General features: G+C 47.8%; 2 protein-coding genes across 4 annotated transcripts in view; both read right to left on the bottom strand.

Moving 5' to 3' along the window:
- Positions 1-1479: 1479 nt before the first annotated feature.
- Isca1 (iron-sulfur cluster assembly 1) lies at positions 1480-16453 on the bottom strand. Its single transcript, XM_021181018.3, has 4 exons — positions 16172-16453; positions 8835-8888; positions 4990-5095; positions 1480-3043 (listed from the first exon to the last, which is right to left on the bottom strand). Exons 1-4 carry the CDS (start codon positions 16436-16438, stop codon positions 2895-2897), a joined length of 576 nt encoding a protein of 191 aa, XP_021036677.2. The 5' UTR covers positions 16439-16453; the 3' UTR covers positions 1480-2894.
- A 1643-nt stretch (positions 16454-18096) lies between these two features.
- Positions 18097-19881, bottom strand: part of Tut7 (terminal uridylyl transferase 7) — a 51720-nt gene continuing 49935 nt past the window's right edge. For all 3 annotated transcript variants that reach the window (XM_029468616.2, XM_029468617.2, XM_021181015.3), the window contains one exon: positions 18097-19406. In XM_029468616.2, coding sequence (XP_029324476.1) covers positions 19339-19406 — 68 coding nt within the window. In that variant the 3' untranslated portion in view covers positions 18097-19338. The remainder of the gene's footprint in view (positions 19407-19881) is intronic.

Here is a 19881-nt window from a genome sequence, read left to right as displayed (position 1 = left end):
TTGCCCACCTCTGAGTTTGCTCTTTAATGATCGGCTATGCGTGTCGCTTGCCCCTTGTCTGTGTGCTGAGGGCTCCCTTGCATAGCCCAATCTGTCACGCCTCCTTTCCTGAGCCCGTCTTCTCAGGGCTTAGCTTTCCTTTACATCTTTTCTCTCTGTGTAGTCCTGGAACTCACTCTGTAGACCTGGCTGTGGCCTCTTCAGAGATCCTCTACCAACTATTTTTGTTCATTTGTTTTCTCCTCTTTTCCTCTACATTTCTTGTCTTTGAAAACTTGGCTCAGAGGACATAACCTCGAAGCTGCCTTCCATCTGCCTCCCATCCCTAGAGGTCATCAAAACATGCATTATATGCTGCCCCTATTCAGAGCACAGGGGTTAACACTGACCTGGTCAGTTAATTACATAAATACTTTACTCATGTCATGCTTTAGATTCTTGTGTATGAAACTGATACAGTCAGATCTATAGCCTATAGCTCTTCTGGCATGTACTCCACACAGAACACACACATGGTACCGTACTCTTTAGTGTAGTCTGACATGAGGTCAGGGCAGCCTCACTGGGTCTGAACTGCTAAGACCCAGAAGGAAGAGAAGCTGAAGCTTGGACATCGGGAAAGGCATCCTGAGTGGGGCTGGTATTCTCTCCTGTGGATGTCTGGAAGCACCTGTGCAGGCTGGCGGCACGCTGTGTGTGTGGTACCAGTGTAGGCTGGAGGCACGCTGTGTGTGTGGTACCAGTGCAGGCTGGAGGCACGCTGTGTGTGTGGTACCAGTGTTGGCTGGAGGCACGCTGTGTGTGTGGTACCAGTGCAGGCTGGAGGCACGCTGTGTGTGTGGTACCAGTGCAGGCTGGAGGCACGCTGTGTGTGTGGTACCAGTGTTGGCTGGAGGCACGCTGTGTGTGTGGTACCAGTGCAGGCTGGAGGCACGCTGTGTATGTAGTACCAGTGTTGGCTGGAGGCACGCTGTGTGTGTGGTACCAGTGCAGGCTGGAGGCACGCTGTGTATGTGGTACCAGTGTTGGCTGGAGGCACGCTGTGTGTGTGGTACCAGTGCAGGCTGGAGGCACGCTGTGTATGTGGTACCAGTGTTGGCTGGAGGCACGCTGTGTGTGTGGTACCAGTGCAGGCTGGAGGCACGCTGTGTGTGTGGTACCAGTGTTGGTTGGAGGCACGCTGTGTGTGGGGTACCAGTGTTGGCTGGAGGCACGCTGTGTGTGGGGTACCAGTGTTGGCTGGAGGGATGGAGTGCTGGGTACCACAGTGTCAGGTGGGGGATGGAGTGGTGGGTACCACAGTGTCAGGTGGAGGGATGCACACATGATGGTGTGTGTTACCACAAACAGGTAGCAAAGCAAGACAGAATCATCTTCAATGTGCGCTCAGGTTTCTGGAGACAGCAGCAAAAAATTGGCATTTTCTGTGGCTTTAGCAGAAACTACTCAAACCCTCTTCCCCAACAAGAAAAGGAACCATTAGGATCATAAAGATGCGTGTTTTTAATTGACAACTCAATCTCTTCATACAATATTGCACAAATTAAGGCTGTATCAACAATTCTATTTATGATACAAACTCATCAACATTCATATAAAACTACGAGTTGGTACATCTTGGTGGTAGGTACTTTAGTAAATAGCACAAATATTAAACTCAGCTGCATGAGACTCAGCCTTCCACAAAAGAATTCCCAGGTTACTTAAGATGTCCAACCCAAAGTCAATCAAGACCACTTAAAGAAAAACTTGGGATCCAGGTGTGGTAGCCCATGCCTCAGAACGTTGAAGCAGGAGGATTGTGCGTTCAAGGCTGGCCTGTAGTATACAGCAAAACCATGGCTCAAAAAACTGGTGATAAAAATATTTTTAAAAATTTAGCAACTTCGTTTAGGAACCAGAAAGCATATGCATACTGGCAACTGTCAGGATGGCATGTTCCGCTCCACAGGGCCGGTGCTAAGAGGAATCCCAGGCTGCAGATCTCTGTAACTACTGTTTCAAAGTTCTAAACAAACAAGATGGCAATTCACGCGAAAGGGTTTACACAAGAGTCTATTCAAAAGAAAACTAGCAAAGTCTCTATAAATTAAGAAACTCTGGTGAGAGCGCTGGCCAGGCGAGAAGCCAACGCCACTCTCCTCACCGAATGTCTCAGACAGCACTGCTGTGACCTCGAGGAAGGGAGAGCTGGGCAGGAACTGAGTAAGCAAGCTGGCTGCTTAGCACAAGCGCTTTTAACTGAAAGGTCTACAGCGAACCATCATGAAGCTCACTGAGATGTGCTAAACCAGGCCCGGTGGTGCCCAAGTTCAGATACTGGAACTCAGAACTCAGAACTGTTGAAGGGCTGGCAAACGAGGCATGTGATCATCACATTGTTGGTAAAAATGGAATGGGCCATGCTAAAGGTGAGGGAAATGAGGTCCCATTACACCATTACCCACAGTTGTCCTGCCTGAGATCGGGGGGTTGGCAAAGATTGAGAAAGGGACAGGAGACACACTCAAGCTATGCTGTGATGTAGGTACACGCCTGTTATCCCATTCCTCAATTCCCAGCAAAGCAATGGCCATGAAGCTGGTTCTAGCACAAAGCAGGCTACAGCACAAGGGCAGGCTATGAGTTTCCTGTACAGAACAGAATGACTCACGGAAATCTACGGCCTCTCAGTTGTGTCTTAGAGAGTACAGACACCATGTTTTCTCAGTTTGTGTCTTACAGAGAGTACAGACATTGTTTTTGGAACTCTTCCCACATTGGCTTGGTTTTCAAATGCGTCACTTTATTTTCACCCACGAGGCAGCCACAGGTCTGAGCACGTGATATCACATGATTTCTTCAGTAAGCGGCAAGGCAGAGCCAGCTCTCCTGGAGCTTGCAGTCCTGAGGTCTCACACGTGGAAGCTCTCACCGCAGCCACAGGTTCCCTTGATGTTGGGGTTGTTGAACACAAACTCACTGGACAGTTTGTCTTCCACATAGTCCATCTCCGTCCCTAACAGGGTCAGCTGTGCTTTCTTCTCGATGAACACTCGGACTCCTTGGGGAAAAGGAAACACATGTCACAAAGGCCGCAGCGTGCAGAGCGTGGGATCACAGTCCAGAAGTCCAGAGTCTCTAGTGGTCATTGTCAGCCACCCTACAGCTGATGAGTGACCCTGGACTTCCTTTTGGGGGGAAGTGCATAGCTTCCTGTTAGTCCAGTCTGCATCCAACCAACTCTATACATAACAGTGGAGACCCTTTGATATGTGGGAATTCCATGGTATTTCCGCAAATCTCTGTAGTTTACTCATTTTTTTTTCTACTTACTGTAGGAAAATGTGTAATTCTATGAGCTTTTAAATGCTGACATTTATGAGAGATCTGTGCCTGACACCATCAGCTAAAAATACCCACAGTACTGTTGTTTCATGGGGCATTTCTAACCAGACCATATAAACCAAGACCAAACAATGAGCCATGGACTGCAGAGCTCCAGTCTGCTGATGGCCTTACACATGAACACACACCACAAGTGAGGCTCATGTTTGAACTGATGGGAATTGATGGGAACACATGGGAACTGAACCCCAGACCTCTGGAAGAGCTGCAAGATCTTCCAGCTCCAATTTTTTATAATTTACAAAAGGCCTTTATTGAATAATTTAAGTATGATGGAAGTAGAGTTAGGAATATAATTCCTGCTTGTCTAACACAAAAAGGACTGCAAGCTACTATCAGCATGGCTCAAACGCATAGACCTGACCACAAAGCCCCTGGCTCTCCCTTTCTCCAGGACTGCAGTGTTCTTCCCTGTGTCTTACACAAGACCTTGCTAGCCCAAGCTGGCCTGACCTTATCTTGAACCGCAAACTTACAATCCCTATCACCAATAGTGGCAGCATTAAAGGCAACAAACCACACCTCACTCTTCAGCAGGTTTTGCAAGACGACAGGCTGGTGTCAAATGTAGGAACTGGTAAAGTCCTCAAGCGCACAGCCGGGGTGGCGCAGGTGTTGCTCCTGCAGAGGATCAGGCTTGGTTCTCAGCACCCAGCTCAGGCAGCTCACAACCAGCTGTCATTCCCGCTCCAGGGAGCCGCCACCTCTGGCCTCGCCAGGAGCAGCCTGCACTAATACACACATACACACACACACACACACACACACACACACACACACACACACTTCACAATACATGCCAAACTTTTCAACAGAAATGGCTGGATGGTTCACTTTGTTCTGTGGCTTTAAAATCTGTGTGTGTGGTGAGAGGCTCGGGGGTAAAAGGCGCCTTGAAAGCCTGAGTTGACACTCAGAGCCCACGGTGAAGGGAGAGAACCAACTCCCCAAAGCTGTGCCCTGACTTCACAAACTAACATGGCCTTTTAGAGCTTGTGAGGCTGAGCTGGGAGGCACCTGCTATTCTAGCACTCAGAAGCTGTGGAAAGAGACTCAAGAGTCAAGCCCGGGCTATACAGGAAAGACACTGTCTCAAAAAACCAAAACAACAACAACAAAAAAAACTGGGACCAAAACCAACCAAAGCCTTTCCCAGTGATGACCGGTTAGAGCTGAGAGAAACCCAACTTCTCCACGGATTCTCTCTGGACCGTGAGCCTCCCAGCACCAGGCTCAATGCGACCTGAGAAAAAGTCCCCTCTCTCATTTCAGTGACTGCACATAGACAATATGCCAAAGAAAGCCTGCCCGCCAAGACCGGGCACGAATGAGCACCACTCACGTGGTACCTCACGCAGACAGCAAGCAGTCTTTACATCTGTTTGTACAAGAAAAGTTTTCATAAGAACAATGTGCCCAGAAAACATTAGAGAAACAAAAAGCTGCACTGCTCACCAGAGCTGAGCATGGGAGTCCACACCTCTATCTCATCACTGGGAGGCAGAGCAGGAATTAAGGTCATTCTCACACCTGGCCACATAAGGAGTTCAGGGCTAGCCTATGCTACAAAAGAACCTATCTCAAGAAGACAAGAAAGCTCACCATCTTGAATAACTTCTTCATCAGAATCTCCTTTTGTCTTTGTGTACTCCAGGCTGTAAGAGAGGCCATTACAGCCCCTGGTTCGCACGCCAACTTTCAGACCCACCTGAAAAGAATTGAGAATACAAACTCAGTGTTCACAGTACAGGTTAAAGGATTAATGACAATCTTGGCTGCAGTCAAGTGTGGTGACTCACACCTCGAATCCCAGCACTTGCTTGTGAGGCTGAGGGATGAGGATGCTGTCAAGCTTGAGGCCAAAGAGCAAGACAAAGTCTCGAGAACAGGAAAAAGGGCTGCACTAGCTCAGAAAAGGGCTGACAGGGCCAGCTCAGGAACCCAGGGAGGATCTCCAGAGTGCGCGTGCATGTGCGTGCGCACACACACACACACACACATACACGTACAAATACAACACACACACACGCGCGCACACACAAATACAAATACCTGCACATATAAATACAATAAAATTTAAAGGGAAAAAGCAACCTTTGATATTTATTCCCACTATTCCTTTCCTCTTAAACTTGGTGGTATGCAACAGGTTTCTGGTTACACAATGCCTCTGTAAGACCAAATGTAACAGGAAACAAGTTTGAAAACAACACAGAGCACACAGGAAGCAGCACACAGCCACTGTTGTCCAGGAGAGCAGCTTTTGCGGGTCCTCCAGTCCTGGCAGCATGTGTGTCTGCATGGTTTTTATTACAGCGTATTACACGCTTTCCTCTTTATGTTGCTGACATTTGATTTTTCATAGCTATCAGTTTTAGAGAGTTTGCTTCCTGACTATAACTTGGAGTAGTGTGAGCACAGCGAACACTAGCTGCTTGTCTTACAGTTCAGGCTGCTCTGAAATGCATGACCCACCTAGCTCACCCTCCAAAGCGCGTTACCATCCCTGGCTTTTCTTTTTATTTATTTATTTTTTACCTTTTTTTCTTGTTTTGTTTTGAATAGAGGTCTGAAAAATGGTGTCAACTTGCTAGGCAGCCAGCCTGGCCCGGCCCAGAACTCATGACTTGCTTGCTCTACCTCTCAAAGGCTTGCATCCACCACAGCTGTCTTTCTTTTTAGACCAAGCTGGCCTTGAACTCAAGAGACCCAACTGCCTCTATCTCCCAAAAGCTGGAGTTAAAGGTATGCACTGCCACACCCACTTTCTTTTTCTTTTGATAGCAGAGATTTTGTCTTCAAAACCCGGGCTTCCTTTAAGAGGGTCTGCTCCACTTTTCCTATGAGGTGTTCTCTGGAGGCTTCTGTGGTTAGTGAGCATGGGGTCCATCCTGTTACCTGGCAACCATCCTGCCTTTCGAGGAGCCTCTTTCTAGGGCAGTTCAGTAAAACATTCCAAAATACCAAGAAGTCAAAGACCTCAGTAGTTTTGTGTGTGTGTGTGAATGGCGGGGATGGGGTGAAGCAAGGGGCTGAAGGAGAGGCCATGAAAGGTGCTGTTTACTGGCTTGCTTTGCTCCTCATGGCTTACTTGGCCTCTTTGGTTTTCTCTTTTCTGTCTTTTAAAAGGAATTATCTATTTTATTTATATGATTATACCATGGCTGTCTTCAGACACACACCAGAAGACAGAAGAGGGTATTGGATCCCTTTACAAATGGTTGTGAGCCACCATGTGGTTGCTGGGAACTGAACTTAGGACCTCCGGAAGAGCAGTCAGTGTTCTTAACCACTGAGCCATCTCTCCAGCCCCTAGCCTGCTTTTTATAGTACCGAGGACCACAACTTGGGACTGAAACCACCCACAGCAGCCCCTCCTCCCAGCCCCTGTCAATCACAGGCTTCCCTACAGCTCAGTGTTATGGAGGCAGTTTCTCAGCTGAGGCTCCCTCCTCTCAGATGACTCCAGCTTGTGTCAAGTTGACATAAAACTAGCCAGCACAACATATTGATATGATTTTCTAACAATATCTACCTAGCTCTCAGTATTGGTGCCTCTTCTTTTAGGCAAACAGTCAGTCACCATTTCCCTAAGTCCTGCCCACCAGGGCACTCCTGAGAGTGCCCTGTGAGACTGAGAGATGTGCCTGTGTCCTGAGCTCCATCACAGAGGAGCTCTGCCTTGCATAGCCTAGAATGATGACCTCCTTATTCCAAGTGGGAATTAGCTGTCTGGGTGAATTTCTGGAACAGAAGTACTAAGCATTTTTTTTTTAAAGTTTCTATCTCTGTACACAGAAGTCCTTAAGAAAGCAGAAGTGCAAACACGAGGCAGGGGCATTAGAGTTCTGCCAGGGTGAGGGGCATTGTACAAAAGAGTGCTGGCCTTGTGTGTCTGAAGTTCAATGCTCACTCCCAGAAACACACAAAGCAAAAGCAAACAGAGCTCCTCAGGATTTGAAAGGACAGCTTTAAGCCAGGCTTGGCAGCTCACACCTGCAGCCCCAACACTAGGGAAAAAGAGAGATAGGCTGATCTCCCTTGAGTTCAAAGGAGCCTCATTTACCTAGAATTACAATCTGGACAGGCTTAGGTAATGGGAGTTTTGGAAAAGGAGTTGTTAATGCTATAAATTATACATTTTTACACCATCAAGAACAAATATACCTTTATAAACCCGCACAACTAATTTCATGGAATTTTTGGGGGGGCAGCCTGGGGTGGTGGTGGTCTTGGTCAATTTATGTACAAGCAGAGTCAGTGAGCTGACATGTGTGTCAGCATTTAACAACTTTCAGGATGGAGCTGTGAGCAGTACAGTCCGGCTGTTCAAGAGTACCCAGAAAACAGCCTTAGGCCTAACAAATGACTGCCCATAGGCCACAGCTCAAAGCGACTAACATACCCAATTCAACTACCCTGCATGTGAGGATGGATCCTCTGTGGATTTAGTAAGTCCTGCATCCAGGTCCAGAACACTGGGCCTGGCTCACTTCTCCAACAGCCAGTAAATGATGTCTGTGGCAGACATGAAAACCCAGATACCTCTCATACACAAGGTTAGGTGAACAAATCAAACCTTCTCAGGGATATGCGCAGCCATGAAGGAGGGTGTGATAGTTTGAATATGCTTGGCCTAGGGAGTGGCACTATTTGGAGGTGTGGGCTTGTTGGAGTAGGTGTATCACTGTGGGTGTGGGCTTTAAGACCCTAATCCTAGCTCCCTGGAAGTCAGTATTCTGCTAGCAGTCTTCAGATGAAGACGTAGAACTTTCAACTCCTCCAGCACCATGTCTACCTGGATGCTGTCATGTTCCCATCTTGATGATAATGGACTGAACCTCTGAACCTGTAAGCCAGCCCCAATTAAATGTCCTTATAAGACTTGCCTTGGTCATGGTGTCTGTTCACAGCAGTAAAGCCCTAACTAAGACAGAGTGAGACCTTTAGATAATGACCTGGAAGATCTTCAGGCTGAATTATCAGGGTAAAACCAAAGTGCACCCACAGCACGTACTGACACTGTCTATGGAAGCAGGAGAAACCCACACAAGGACAAGTGCTGTGCAGGCCAGTGGTCCCCTGGGGAGGATTTTGGTCCTTACAACTTAGGAATTGAGAGGGTGACACTACCATGCAGCAGGCAGAGGCCAGGGTCACTCCAGAACATCCTTAGCCAGCCCAAAGCACACAGGTGGCCAGGAGTGACCAGCCACAGTGAGCACGCAGACAAGCTCAGGCTGATCTGTAGAGTCTGGCTGTCTAGGGTCATGAGCAGCCTGTGTAAGATTCAAGAGTCTGGGTGCAGTTCCCTGTAGAGCACCTCCCTAGTGAGGCGGGGACAAAACCAAACCTCAATCAATGAAAGCATATATACTTGCAACAAAATAAACACATTTGTCCCCAGAACAGAATTTTAGCTCTGCTAACTTTCAACAGTTACTTACATGCTCAGGTTTGTCTTTAAGAAGTTGTTTTATCTTGTTCACTGCAGAGGGGGTCTGGAAAAAAAAAAAAAGAAACAATTTATCAAACTCATCTTCTGGAGAGGTCTTCCACTACAGCAGCCGGTAATAAGCCATGTCTCTCCAGAGGACCCAGCAAAGGAAGCCACAGCAAAACCACACTCCTCCTGTGCTATCTACCCCGACAGAACCCCACGTCCCTGAGGTTATAGTTTGTGCATTTACTGCACCGTCTGTAACAAGTACACCACCAGATAAAGATGCCCATTAACAGCCAACCAATGGAAAAGCCAACCTTTTCCATCGGCTCAGTCCCCTTCAGTTCATCTGAATGTGTGGCTAGAGGGTTGCTTCTGGGATCAGACTTCCAGTGTGAGTCAACACATACCTGGGTATCCGGGTGGATGGCCACTGTACTCAGTGACAGGCCTAGGTCTGGCTGGGTTTCTTAGAATGCAGTTCACCCTAGCCTAGTAGTGTTTAGCATGAGAAAACGCCTGGATGTACAGATCAGTACCACCAGTCTCATTTTCTTGTAGAGGACGCTGGGACCTATTCTGACCTGAAACATTCCAGAACCACTTATGGGCACACTCATGAGCATGTTTTCTACTGTCTAGCTTCCCACTGGGATAATGGGTAATCCTTTCCCTAGGGTTCTTGTCAAATACTGAAATGCAGGGGAGGCAGGCCAGACAGGGAACCATTCTGGAATCCAGGAGAGGAGCAGGTACAGTACAGCCTAGCAGTGACTATAGGGAAGGTGAGAGGAATGGCGAGGAGGAAATGGTGTCCTTGCACCTTTGTGTCCATTAGCTACTCCAGCTGGCAGGATTTCTGTGCTCAAGCTTAATGAGCATCAGGCCAGTGCTGAGGGGACAGATCACAGGCACAGCCCTAGTCCAGCTTCCCTCTCTCAGCTGAAGCTTGGACAGATGATGGACAATGCCAGAACCAAATCAAGAGTCAGGGAGTCAACACTGAAACCATGAAGCACGATGTTGTGTGTGCCTCAGGCTGGGAAGGCAGCTCAGGCGGTAAGGTGTGTGTGTGTGTGTGTGTGGCTTTGCAGTCCTGAGGACCTGGGTTCAAGTTCCATAAAACAAACCAATAAGCTGGCCTACTTGGGAAGTTCCATGCCAACAAGAAGTCCAGCCCTCAAAAGGAAAGATGGGAGCGCCTGAAGAATGACTGACACTGGAGATGTCCTCCAGCCTCCACATGTATGCATCCATGAGCACATGTACAGCAACCCCTTTACACATACACCCCCCACACAAAGAGAAAGCAACGCCACACGTGTAAAGTAAGTGGCTGCTGTTTAGTGCACTATTTTAAGCTATTACATATGATACGTGTGTATTTTGTTTCATGTAGCACTGCAAAAAAATAAATAAAATAAAAGTCAATGCCGGCTGGTCTGTCAAGGCTGGAGTATAGTGCAGCTGACCAGAGAGGTGCGCAGGCACTGCATGAAGGGCAGAAGAAAGGAAGGGTAACCTCCAGTGCTACACAGAGAAACCCTGTCTCACCATCCCATTCCCCACCCCCACCCCATGACAGGCCCAGGGAATGGCACTATAGAAAGTGTGGCCCAGATTAAAGATGTATACCACCATGCCTGGATCTGGGACTTGGTTTGTCCCAGACTGACCTTGAACTCAGAGATCTCCTTGCCTGGGCCTAAGCTTTTCATGGTCACTATGCCTCAAGATCTCCACACCAAGATCCAGGTCAGGAACTTGTGTCTTCCAGCCTCAAGATCTGAATTACAGGTGAGCCCTCCAGTTCTGGATTGTAGTTCATTCCAGATATAGTCAAGTTGACAACCAGGAATAGCCATTCCCCATTCCCCCCCACCCCCAAAATAAACCACCTCTAAAAACAACACATCTAAGAGTGAGCCTTGTCAGGCAGAAGAAAGGCTGCAGTGGAGAGGGGGTGGAGAGAGGGGGTGGACCATCAGCGTGGGGCAGCAGTGACCAGCACTTAGCACACGGGTGCACATGGGAAATAAATAAAACAAACTGCAGAAGAAAACTAATACGCATGCCGAGCTCGAGACACTCATAAGAAAGATAAGATGAGACTCTGAACTTCTCTCCTGTTAGTCAGCTTTTAATGACCACAAATCAAACTAATTTCGGCTGACTTCCTCTCTCCCCACCCCTTGGTTTTTTTTCGAGACAGGGCTTCTCTGTGTAGCCCTGGCTGTTCTGGAACTCACTCTGTAGACCAGGCTGGCCTCGAACTCAGAAATCCGCCTGCCTCTGCCTCCCAAGTGCTGGGATCAAAGGCCTGATGCGGGTGATTTTTATTACATCATGCCATACTGTTCTTCTCATAAAAAAAGGCTACATCAATAGAGATACAGCCAAGTAAACAAGGTAGTTAGAGAAACTGACAGGCGAGCTTGTGCTGCTCCACCCCTGTCCCTGGAATTCGAGCACCCTGTGAGGTGAAGCTCCACAAACTGCAGTGGAGTAGAAGGAAGGAGAGACCCTGCCTCTGCTCCTAACTGAGCAGCTTAACTGGCGGGCTGCTCTTCTCAGGAGAAGCCAAGGGTGCAGAGGGCCGCCTGCACCAACCAGGGCACTGCTACCTGGTGACATCACATGTCCCGAGAGTAGACCCATGTTCCATTTCACAGTTGAAGTGGTTGCTTTATGATACAGTCTCAGAAAAGAATTAGCTTTTAAAGGTGAACTTATTTGGGAAGGGATTAAGTATGCATATCCTAATAGATCTTAAAATTACCCAAACGTAATTAAAAAAGAAAAGAGTAATTTTAGTGAAAATAAAGGTTTGTCAAGGAAAACTAGAACATTTTAAAATGTGCTTATTTACTGTCCTTCCAAGCGACTGCCATAAGCACTTCCCTTCCTGTTTCCAGGTGTCCATCACCTTTCCTGGGAGAGTGCTGAGGAAATAGATCTATTCTCCGTCCAGAGAACAGACTCCCGAGCAGTCTTACAAGGGAGGCTGCATAGGCTGCTGCAGCTTACAGCACGGGCTGCTCTCTGGGTTTGGCTCCCAGCACCCATGTGGTGGCTCACTACCATCTGTAACTTCAGAGAATCCAACAACCTCTTCCAACCCCTGGGACGTGGGGTCGCCAGACACTCAAGCTACATATACACAAGCAAGACACTCATAGACATAGAAACAAAATAACCAAAAATAAAAAGCTTAGAAGGCACAGCTTAGGGAACCATGACTGTTGGAGCTAGACTCTGCCGTGGAGCCTGGGTAGAATGCATGGGTAAGAGGAGAAAATGAAACTCACTGCACTGTCTGATGAGAACACAGGAGTCTTCTCAATAACTGGGTGTGAGTTTTATCCCCATAAGCTTTTCTTAAGTTGCCTACTTTGGTGTGTTTTTTTTTTTTTTTTTTTTCTTTTCTCAAGTCTCAGAAAACATTTAGACAGTGGCTGCCTGTAATTCTGGCTATTGGGAAGCTGAGGCAGGAGGATCATGAATTTGAGGTCAGCCTGATATACACAGCTAGTTTGTCTCAAAACAATTTCAACACGGAACAAAAGTAAGCTATGCAGGCCATCTCCACTGACATGGACACTAACATTCACATCCTGTACACAGGAAAAGGCACACAAGGAAAAGTATTAAAAGGACCTGAATGTCTGCAAGCTGCTGTCAAGTGACCAAAACTGTCTTCCCTTTGTGTTCCTCCCTGAGGAGCTGTTACTAAGGAGCTCTCAACTAAAAAGGGGGAGAGGGGGAGGGAGGGACGGACAGACTGTTTAAAGTGGCCAAGGGACTGCTGTATTTCCACCTTGTTTTGGAGACAGACTGTGCATCCCAAGCTGGTCCTAGTACTTGACCCTTCAGCTTGTGTGAGCTGCCATTGTTCAGCTAAGGGACTGCTCGGATTAGTCAAAAGAACTGCATGGGTCGGACAGAGCTCCTGATGGGACTGCCCTTTCTGTTCACGGTATAGAGCTGAACTTGGTACTAGAAAGATGGTAAGCACCCCCTTGCTTCAGACCCTGGCAGTGGGGAGGTCTTCCCTGAATACCACTGCAAGTCTGGCAGCTTTCTACTATGTCTGCATTCCCAGACCAGCTCAACCTGAACCTTCCCAAGAAATCTACCAACAAGTAAGGGCTCAGAATTCAGATTACTGAAATCCTGTAAAATCTAATAATGCCTTTTAATCCGCTCCTGTGTAAACTACCATAGGAACACGGCTGCTTAAAGTGAGAACATATTGAAGATGTTTTAAAAAATTTTTTTCAAAGGGCTGGTGAGGTACTTTGTCAGGTAAAGGAACTTGGGACCCACACGAGGAAAGGAGGGAAGTGACACCCAGAGTTGTCCTCTGATCACACAATCACTAAGGCACGCATGACCACACATACAAAATAAATACATTTTAAATATTAAACATGCAAACCAAACAATTATTCCAAGGCTGCTTTTTTTTGGGGGGGGGGTCAGAATGCTGGGAAATGCACTTCAGGAGCAAATGTTTCAGAACTGCTCACATGGCCTGGGGCTGGGCCAGTAGGGTGGCTGATGGCCTGCCCCCACCCCAGCACTGGGATCACAAGTGTGCACCACCCCCGCCCCACCCCCCAACTTTAGCTTTTTTGTTGTTGTTATCTGGGAACTGGAGAGGAAACTCAGGCCCTGAGCTTCACAGCTCATTCTCTGCCAGTTTAGCCCTCGCCCCCACACAGGCTCCTCCCCCTGGCCCGTGTTTGTTATAGCTATTAATCTTACAACTCTGTGGTTAAGGCGCAATTAAATATTTGCAAGGGCTACTAAATTAATGACCAAAGAGTTAACAACTGTAACACAAAACAAAAAATCTCTCTTTACAATGAACACACAATACCCCACTCTCTTCTCACGCCAGACCCTAAAGCGGCTTCTACCACCGGACTAGAAACCTGGTTGTAACTTGCACGTTTTCCTGGTTATGTTTCTAAACCAGAGGCACGTGCTAGTTGCTGTTCCAAAGATCTTCTGGCCCTACTCCAGTGAAGTAACATGTCCTTATACACACCCTGAGCCCCTCTCTACCAGGCTGCGCTGGGGAGCTAAGCGTCCAGAGTCTTCTACAGTACATTGTATACTACAGTATACACTACAGTGCATACAGAGTGAACTAGGTTCTCAGTGCACACAACATGCATGCTAGCTAGGCCCCACCGCTCGCTCCCAAGCGGAGCTTTGTGAGGATGAGCCTCTCATCATGAAAGTTGACTACCTCTGTCCTGTACAATGATGGAAACAAAGCTGCCCATCAACCAGGAGGCAGCTTTCAAAGTCTTCAGTCACGTTTGACTCTGGTGCCTGCAAATTCAACTCTAGATATATGGGGGTGGGAAGGAGCCCATTGTTTTTGGATGTGGTGAGCTGGAGCCATTCTGGGTTTGCAGATCTTACCAGTCTACACCACAGTGTAATGGCTATTCCTGGTTGTCAACATGACTCTATCTGGAATGAACTACAATCCAAAGCTGGAGGCCTCCCCTGCAATCCAGAGCTTGAGGTTGGAAGATAAAAGTTTCTGACCTGGATCTTGGCATGGAGATCTTGAGGCACAGTGGCCAAGAAAAGCCTAGGCCCAGGCAAGGCAGTACATACCTTCAATCCCAGGAGACTAAGGCAAGATCATCTCTTGAGTTCAAGGTGGTACACACTTTTAACCTGGGCCACACCTTCTGTTAGAGACCTACAGGAGGACACTGGGAGGAAGAAAATTCACTTTTGCCTTGCTTGCACTTACTAGCCAGCACATCTGTTGGCACCTACTTCTACAGAAGACCAGCTGAAACAACTAGTCTTGTGGGACTGAGCAACTACTCGATCCTTGGACTTGCCATTCACAGCTGACCGTTGTTGAGGAGTTGGACTACGACTGTTTAAGTCATTGTAACAAATTCCTTTACTATATAGTGACTACCCATAAGTTCTAGAAAACCCTGACTAAAAATACACACAGCCCAATGTGCCAGCCCTCCATTCTGTCCACGCCTGGCATCAGCTAACAGATAGCTGGTGTCTGTGTTTTATGTCACGCCTTTCCTGGCCATGCCTGACTTCTAGTAGATGTTGCAGAATGTCAGACTCCCTGCTGTCAGGCTGATGTACTGGCCAAGCAATACCTAACTCATATCACTCTTGTTTACTAGTTATCTCTCTCTCACACTTGAGGCCTTTGGTCACCTCGTTGCTTTTGCATTTGCTATGTGCTGGGGTTCAAAATGTTTACCAGACACTTGAAAAACAAGTACGAACCACGACGCCTGCCAACAGCTGTGCCTATGAAAATCAGGGAAAGGTGATTCTAGGATCAAGCCTAACACCACAGACTCTACAGCTGAGTTAGGCTTCGCAGCAGAGGGTGTGAATTGAGATCTGCTATACATAACGAAACAGAAGATTACAAAGCACAACACAGGCCAGGACTGTGCAAATGAGATGTTACTCCTGGAAGGAATGGCCTACGGAGGGTGCGACCCAGGCAACTCAATTATTTCTTGTCATGAAAAACTGCGGGTCATGACAATGTATGCTTAAGAGGTAGAAACGGGGGCGGGGAGTGGGGAGGTGGAGGGGGGGAGAAGGGGCGGGTCGAAATTTCCCAAGTAACACGTAATAGGTCAAATGGTGATTTAAAAAAAAAAACAAAAAACAAAAAACCTAAGCAAGCAAGCAAACAACGACAATAACAACCGCCACCTGTCCTGTGTTCGACTTTTCTGGAATTTATTATTTGTATGAGGATTCTACTCTATTCTCAGTAAGATGAACATAGTTTGCACAATCCTAGAATCCATGACATACCTGCGGAGACAAAAACTAGCTGGCCCCGGAGGGAAAAGCAACACAGAATGCAGTGTGATTATTGGGGCAAACTGAAGGGCCAAACAATGACCTATCCTATAAACAGATTATCTCATTTGTTCACGACTCCCTTCTATTTTGCTTCAACTAACTATTGGCAAGAGCCCCTCTTAGGACTCTGGGTGGAGCGGATTCCGCGGTGGCGTCTGGACCGAATGAATCCGGGTCTCACGCTGTCCCGATCCTCTGGGGCTGACGCCTCCTGGGAGGTTATGCGGAGCCGCGGCGTTCCCTGCGTGACCTTTCTCCCGGAACGCCGTGACCTCGGCGGCAAACTGCCGTCCTCCGCCCGGGCCGCCCGGTGGCAGCGCCCACAGCCCGTCCGCCCCATCGAGCTCCGCGCGCGGCCCGCCGGGAGACCCTAGTCCGCGTCCAGGTTTGCTCTGCACCCCGGGCCGCCGCTGCCGCCGCCACCTCCCCGCGGACGCCGAGGTGACTCACCAGTGTGAGCGCCGCCCGCGTGGGCTGCAGTTTTCTCTTGCTCACAGCCCGCACGGTGGCGCGGACCAACGACGCCGACATGTCCACGTCGCGGCACCCGCAGCCTCCGGCTGGAGCGTGGGGACTCAGCTTCTCTCCATGGACACGGCGGGCACTTTGACGCCACAAGCTCCTGCGCAGGCGCCACAGGCCCCGCCCCCAGTCGCCCGCCCCGCTCCACCATTGGACAGTCCGGGTGATTGACGGGCCGGGCCGATTGGCCGTCATCTCTGACGAGGCACGGGAGGTGACCTGTGACCTTGCGGGCTTCGCGGTCACTGCGCTACCGGAAGTGGGATGGCTCCTTCCGTATGGCGTACACTAACGACAGACCCCCGGAAGTGGGGACACGGTTCTGTGATCCTGGAACTGCTTCGACAGTAAAGCAAGCGGGTAGACACCATACGACAGGTTTCCAGTTATTGAAATGTCACTCTTGTGTAGCAGTTTGTGTCAAGAAAACTGAGCACGTTACGTAGCTACCAGCCTCCCATGGAAGCACGGGCATGGTGGCTCTATCCGAGCCTCTGAGAGCGAGCGCCCTGGGCGCTACGTTAGCACCGGTTCTTGATTCCCGATCCCGGGCCCCGTGCACGTTTGGCTAGCCTTTCCTGCTAGCGGGTCCCATTTGATTAGCTGTGTGCCTGTCACCACGCCTCGGCTTCCTTCGCGGCCCGTGATGACGTAAGAACGGGAGCTCCTTTATCTCGGAGCAGCAGCTGGCCCCGTGCGGGAACTCGGTGGGCGTGGGGAGTACTGAGGGGTTTGCTAGCCCTGATCGCCCCCTTATGGTTCCAGGAAGGCCTAGGTAGGGAAATGGATTCGGCCTCAGGTCTAGACTGAAAGAACAAGTGTTTTCTTTCCCAGTGCGATCTCACTGGTCTATGACTAGAAGGGGCAGTTTCCCGACCGAAATGGGGACTTTGCCATGCTGGAACATTGACAGAGTAAGACAGACATTCTACATTCTGCCTCAACCTACCCAGGAGCTAAGAAAATGTTCTGACCCTTTCTTCATAGCTTTACAAAGAGTGGGTACACCATGTTTTCAACTCTATTTTTAATGTCTGAACACTGTGAACCCCACTCGGTCATTGATCTCTCACTTGCAAGGATTTTGTTCCACTTGGGAAGATATCCTCTCCTTAAGATAGAAGCCACCTTTGAAGCAAAAAAAAAATAGACTGAATTTTTTTTTTTTTTTTTTTTTTGGTTTTTCAAGACAGGGTTTCTCTGTACACTGAAAACACATCTTTTACCAGGAAGCTTGCCAAAGCAGTTCACAGTGAGCAAGTGACTGTTAAAAGGTGAGGATCGGGTGTTCAGAACTCCTGCTGTAAAAACTGGATTCTGAGTTTCCGCTGTTTTAAAACAGAACAGGGCATCGGCCCTGCCTCTGTGATTGCTTGCAGAGGAAGCTTTGACTTGGCCATGGCTGAGAGCCTGCTATCTTATCCTCTGAGAAGCGTGCCTCACTTGTCTAATGGTATCAGTATAAGCCATCAAAAACGCCAGGCTGCTGGGCAGAATCAAAATGTAGGAAACCTTTTTAAGGCTAGAAGAAAACATGACAATTCTGTTTAATTTTAGGGGTAAGTACACTCCCCTCCCTCAACAACCGGCAAAGCATCCAAGTAGAAAATAACTACCAAAGGTTGGTCTGGCCGCGCATTTCTTCTCCATTCTAGGGGCAGAGGGATAAACAACACTAAGGGCTTTTTCAGTAGGCGTGGCAGCAGAGGGATAAACAACACTAATTTTCAGTAGGCTTGGCCCTGTCCCAGCCAGAAAGCAGTGCTGTCACTTCACAGCCAGAGGCAGGAGGAAAGCAAGCAGGAAGGCAGCTGAGCAGTCACGCAGCAGGGAGGCCCCGGTTGCACAACCCATGGGTTTGATGGTCACCATTTTTATTTTTTTACCATGATTTCCAATTTCTTAATGATTTCCATTTTGACATGACTCTTCCACATAACTAGACTATGACCAGTCTAGTTCACACATATAAGCCTCTCCTGAGCCTCCCTCGTTGTACCAATGTCCTTAGCAAGCTCTCTCTCTGCCCCCCAGTCTCCTGCTCGCACACCCTAGACCCAGTGCACAGCTATCAAAGGGGAACAGCATTGGGCACCCTATTAAGGAGATCTGTACTGTCAGAGCTTTGGTTGAATTTCTAATGACTCTTTCATAAGAAAATAATGTGGATAAAATTACATGTTCAAAGTTCGATTTTATTTCAAAATGATAAATAAACCGGCGTAGTTCTGACTCTGTACTATTTCAGAAAGGCTTGTGAAGTTCATTAACAGTTTAGAGAGGGCTCCAGTCAGACCAGAAGGTTGCCAATCAAACTTGTGATTGGCAGAGACAGCAGCCTCTTTGATCTTCAGAGGTTTGTAAAAGCTCTCCACCCTAATTTCTGTGTATCATAAAAAGTAAAAAGCACTTTTATTCTGTCCTTTTCTCCTTTAATTTTTCTTTTTTAAACCAGCAAAAAAGGACTACTTATTTTTATGACTTCATTTTTATGAGCACAACAGTTCTGTCAATTACTTAGAGAAGGAAGCCCTCAGAGATGTGTCAGCGGTGCTGTGGTCGTCCACCGAGGCCCACACTGACAGGTGCTTGCATTCCATGCTATCATTTCTACAAAGAGCCATGAAGAATGCTTGTAGACCCTATGTACAGCAGTATAGTCCACATGTCCTTGATGTGCGTCCATACCACGATCCAGTAACAACAGAGAGAATCCCCTCTTGGAAATCAAAAAGGGGATGTGTAGGGAAAAGAGGGCTAACTCCTCTGGTGAGCAGCACACTATTTTTAGAGTGCTTTGAAAGAACTAAAATCCATGACGCTGTAGTCATTGAATACTGGCCCTCAGTTATATTTTTCTTTTAAGTTGACTTTCTATTAAAATCTTCAAATCTCTGGAGATTGGTGGTATAGTTAGACTATATTAAAATTTTTCTTTTCCTTATTAACAATTTCATTAAAATTTAAAAAATTACGATGCCCCTCAACTGTTACGTTGAAGCCTGATCTGTGTCACTGTGTCCTGTGCCATGAACCTAATTTCCCAAGTGGCCATGGACACCTGAGTGGCATTTCCAGTGCTGCAGTTCCTTCCCTCATGATTCCTGCTGGGTCCTCTTCACTGAGGCTCTCCCCTGAGTCATATATTTACTGGAAAGGCTACCTAGGAGGGAAAACAAAATCCAACATAAATGAAAAGAACGGTGTTTGAGCAAAGTCACACAATACTTATTGTCAGTTACTGATAGACACGTGTCCCACCACAAAGGGCATTTGTCCTGAGTCGAGCAGTTAGGCTAGGTATAAACAAGTGCACAGCCATCAGAGGCGCTGGGCAGTGCTTAGGCACCGCTTCCTCAGTGCTGGTAAGGTACAGCCCTGAGGCTGGAAGAAACATTTTGAAAGTTCTTTACATAGGATATCCTTTTTGTTTGTAGCTCACAGATTGCAAAGAGATCACTGGCCAAAAATTAGTACCTCATACCATTACCCTTTAGAAGTCTAGTAATACCTTATGGATGTACAAGGAGAAAATAAAATTCTCTGTACTTAATTAGTAGTGAAGCCATCCACAGCTTAAAACATGTTCTGGAGTCTGAGCACACACAAGAGGGAATGAGAGCCCATGTGACTACGAC

The sequence above is a fragment of the Mus caroli genome, unplaced genomic scaffold, assembly GCF_978045245.1.
Source record: "Mus caroli unplaced genomic scaffold, Mus_caroli_1 scaffold_15, whole genome shotgun sequence".
Classification (NCBI taxonomy): domain Eukaryota; kingdom Metazoa; phylum Chordata; class Mammalia; order Rodentia; family Muridae; genus Mus; species Mus caroli.
The sequence above is the reverse complement of the archived record's forward strand: the minus strand, read 5'-3'. Positions and strand labels throughout refer to the sequence as shown.

Excerpts from the sequence above, each read along its gene's own strand:
- Isca1 (XM_021181018.3), bottom strand. The coding sequence starts at position 16,438 with ATGACGGCCAATCGGCCCGGCCCGTCAATCACCCGGACTGTCCAATGG. Across the intron at positions 8,889-16,171 it reads CGCGGGCGGCGCTCACACTG|ACCCCCTCTGCAGTGAACAA; the intron begins GTGAGTCACCTC and ends TTTTTTTTCCAG. Across the intron at positions 5,096-8,834 it reads TTAAAGACAAACCTGAGCAT|GTGGGTCTGAAAGTTGGCGT; the intron begins GTAAGTAACTGT and ends AATTCTTTTCAG.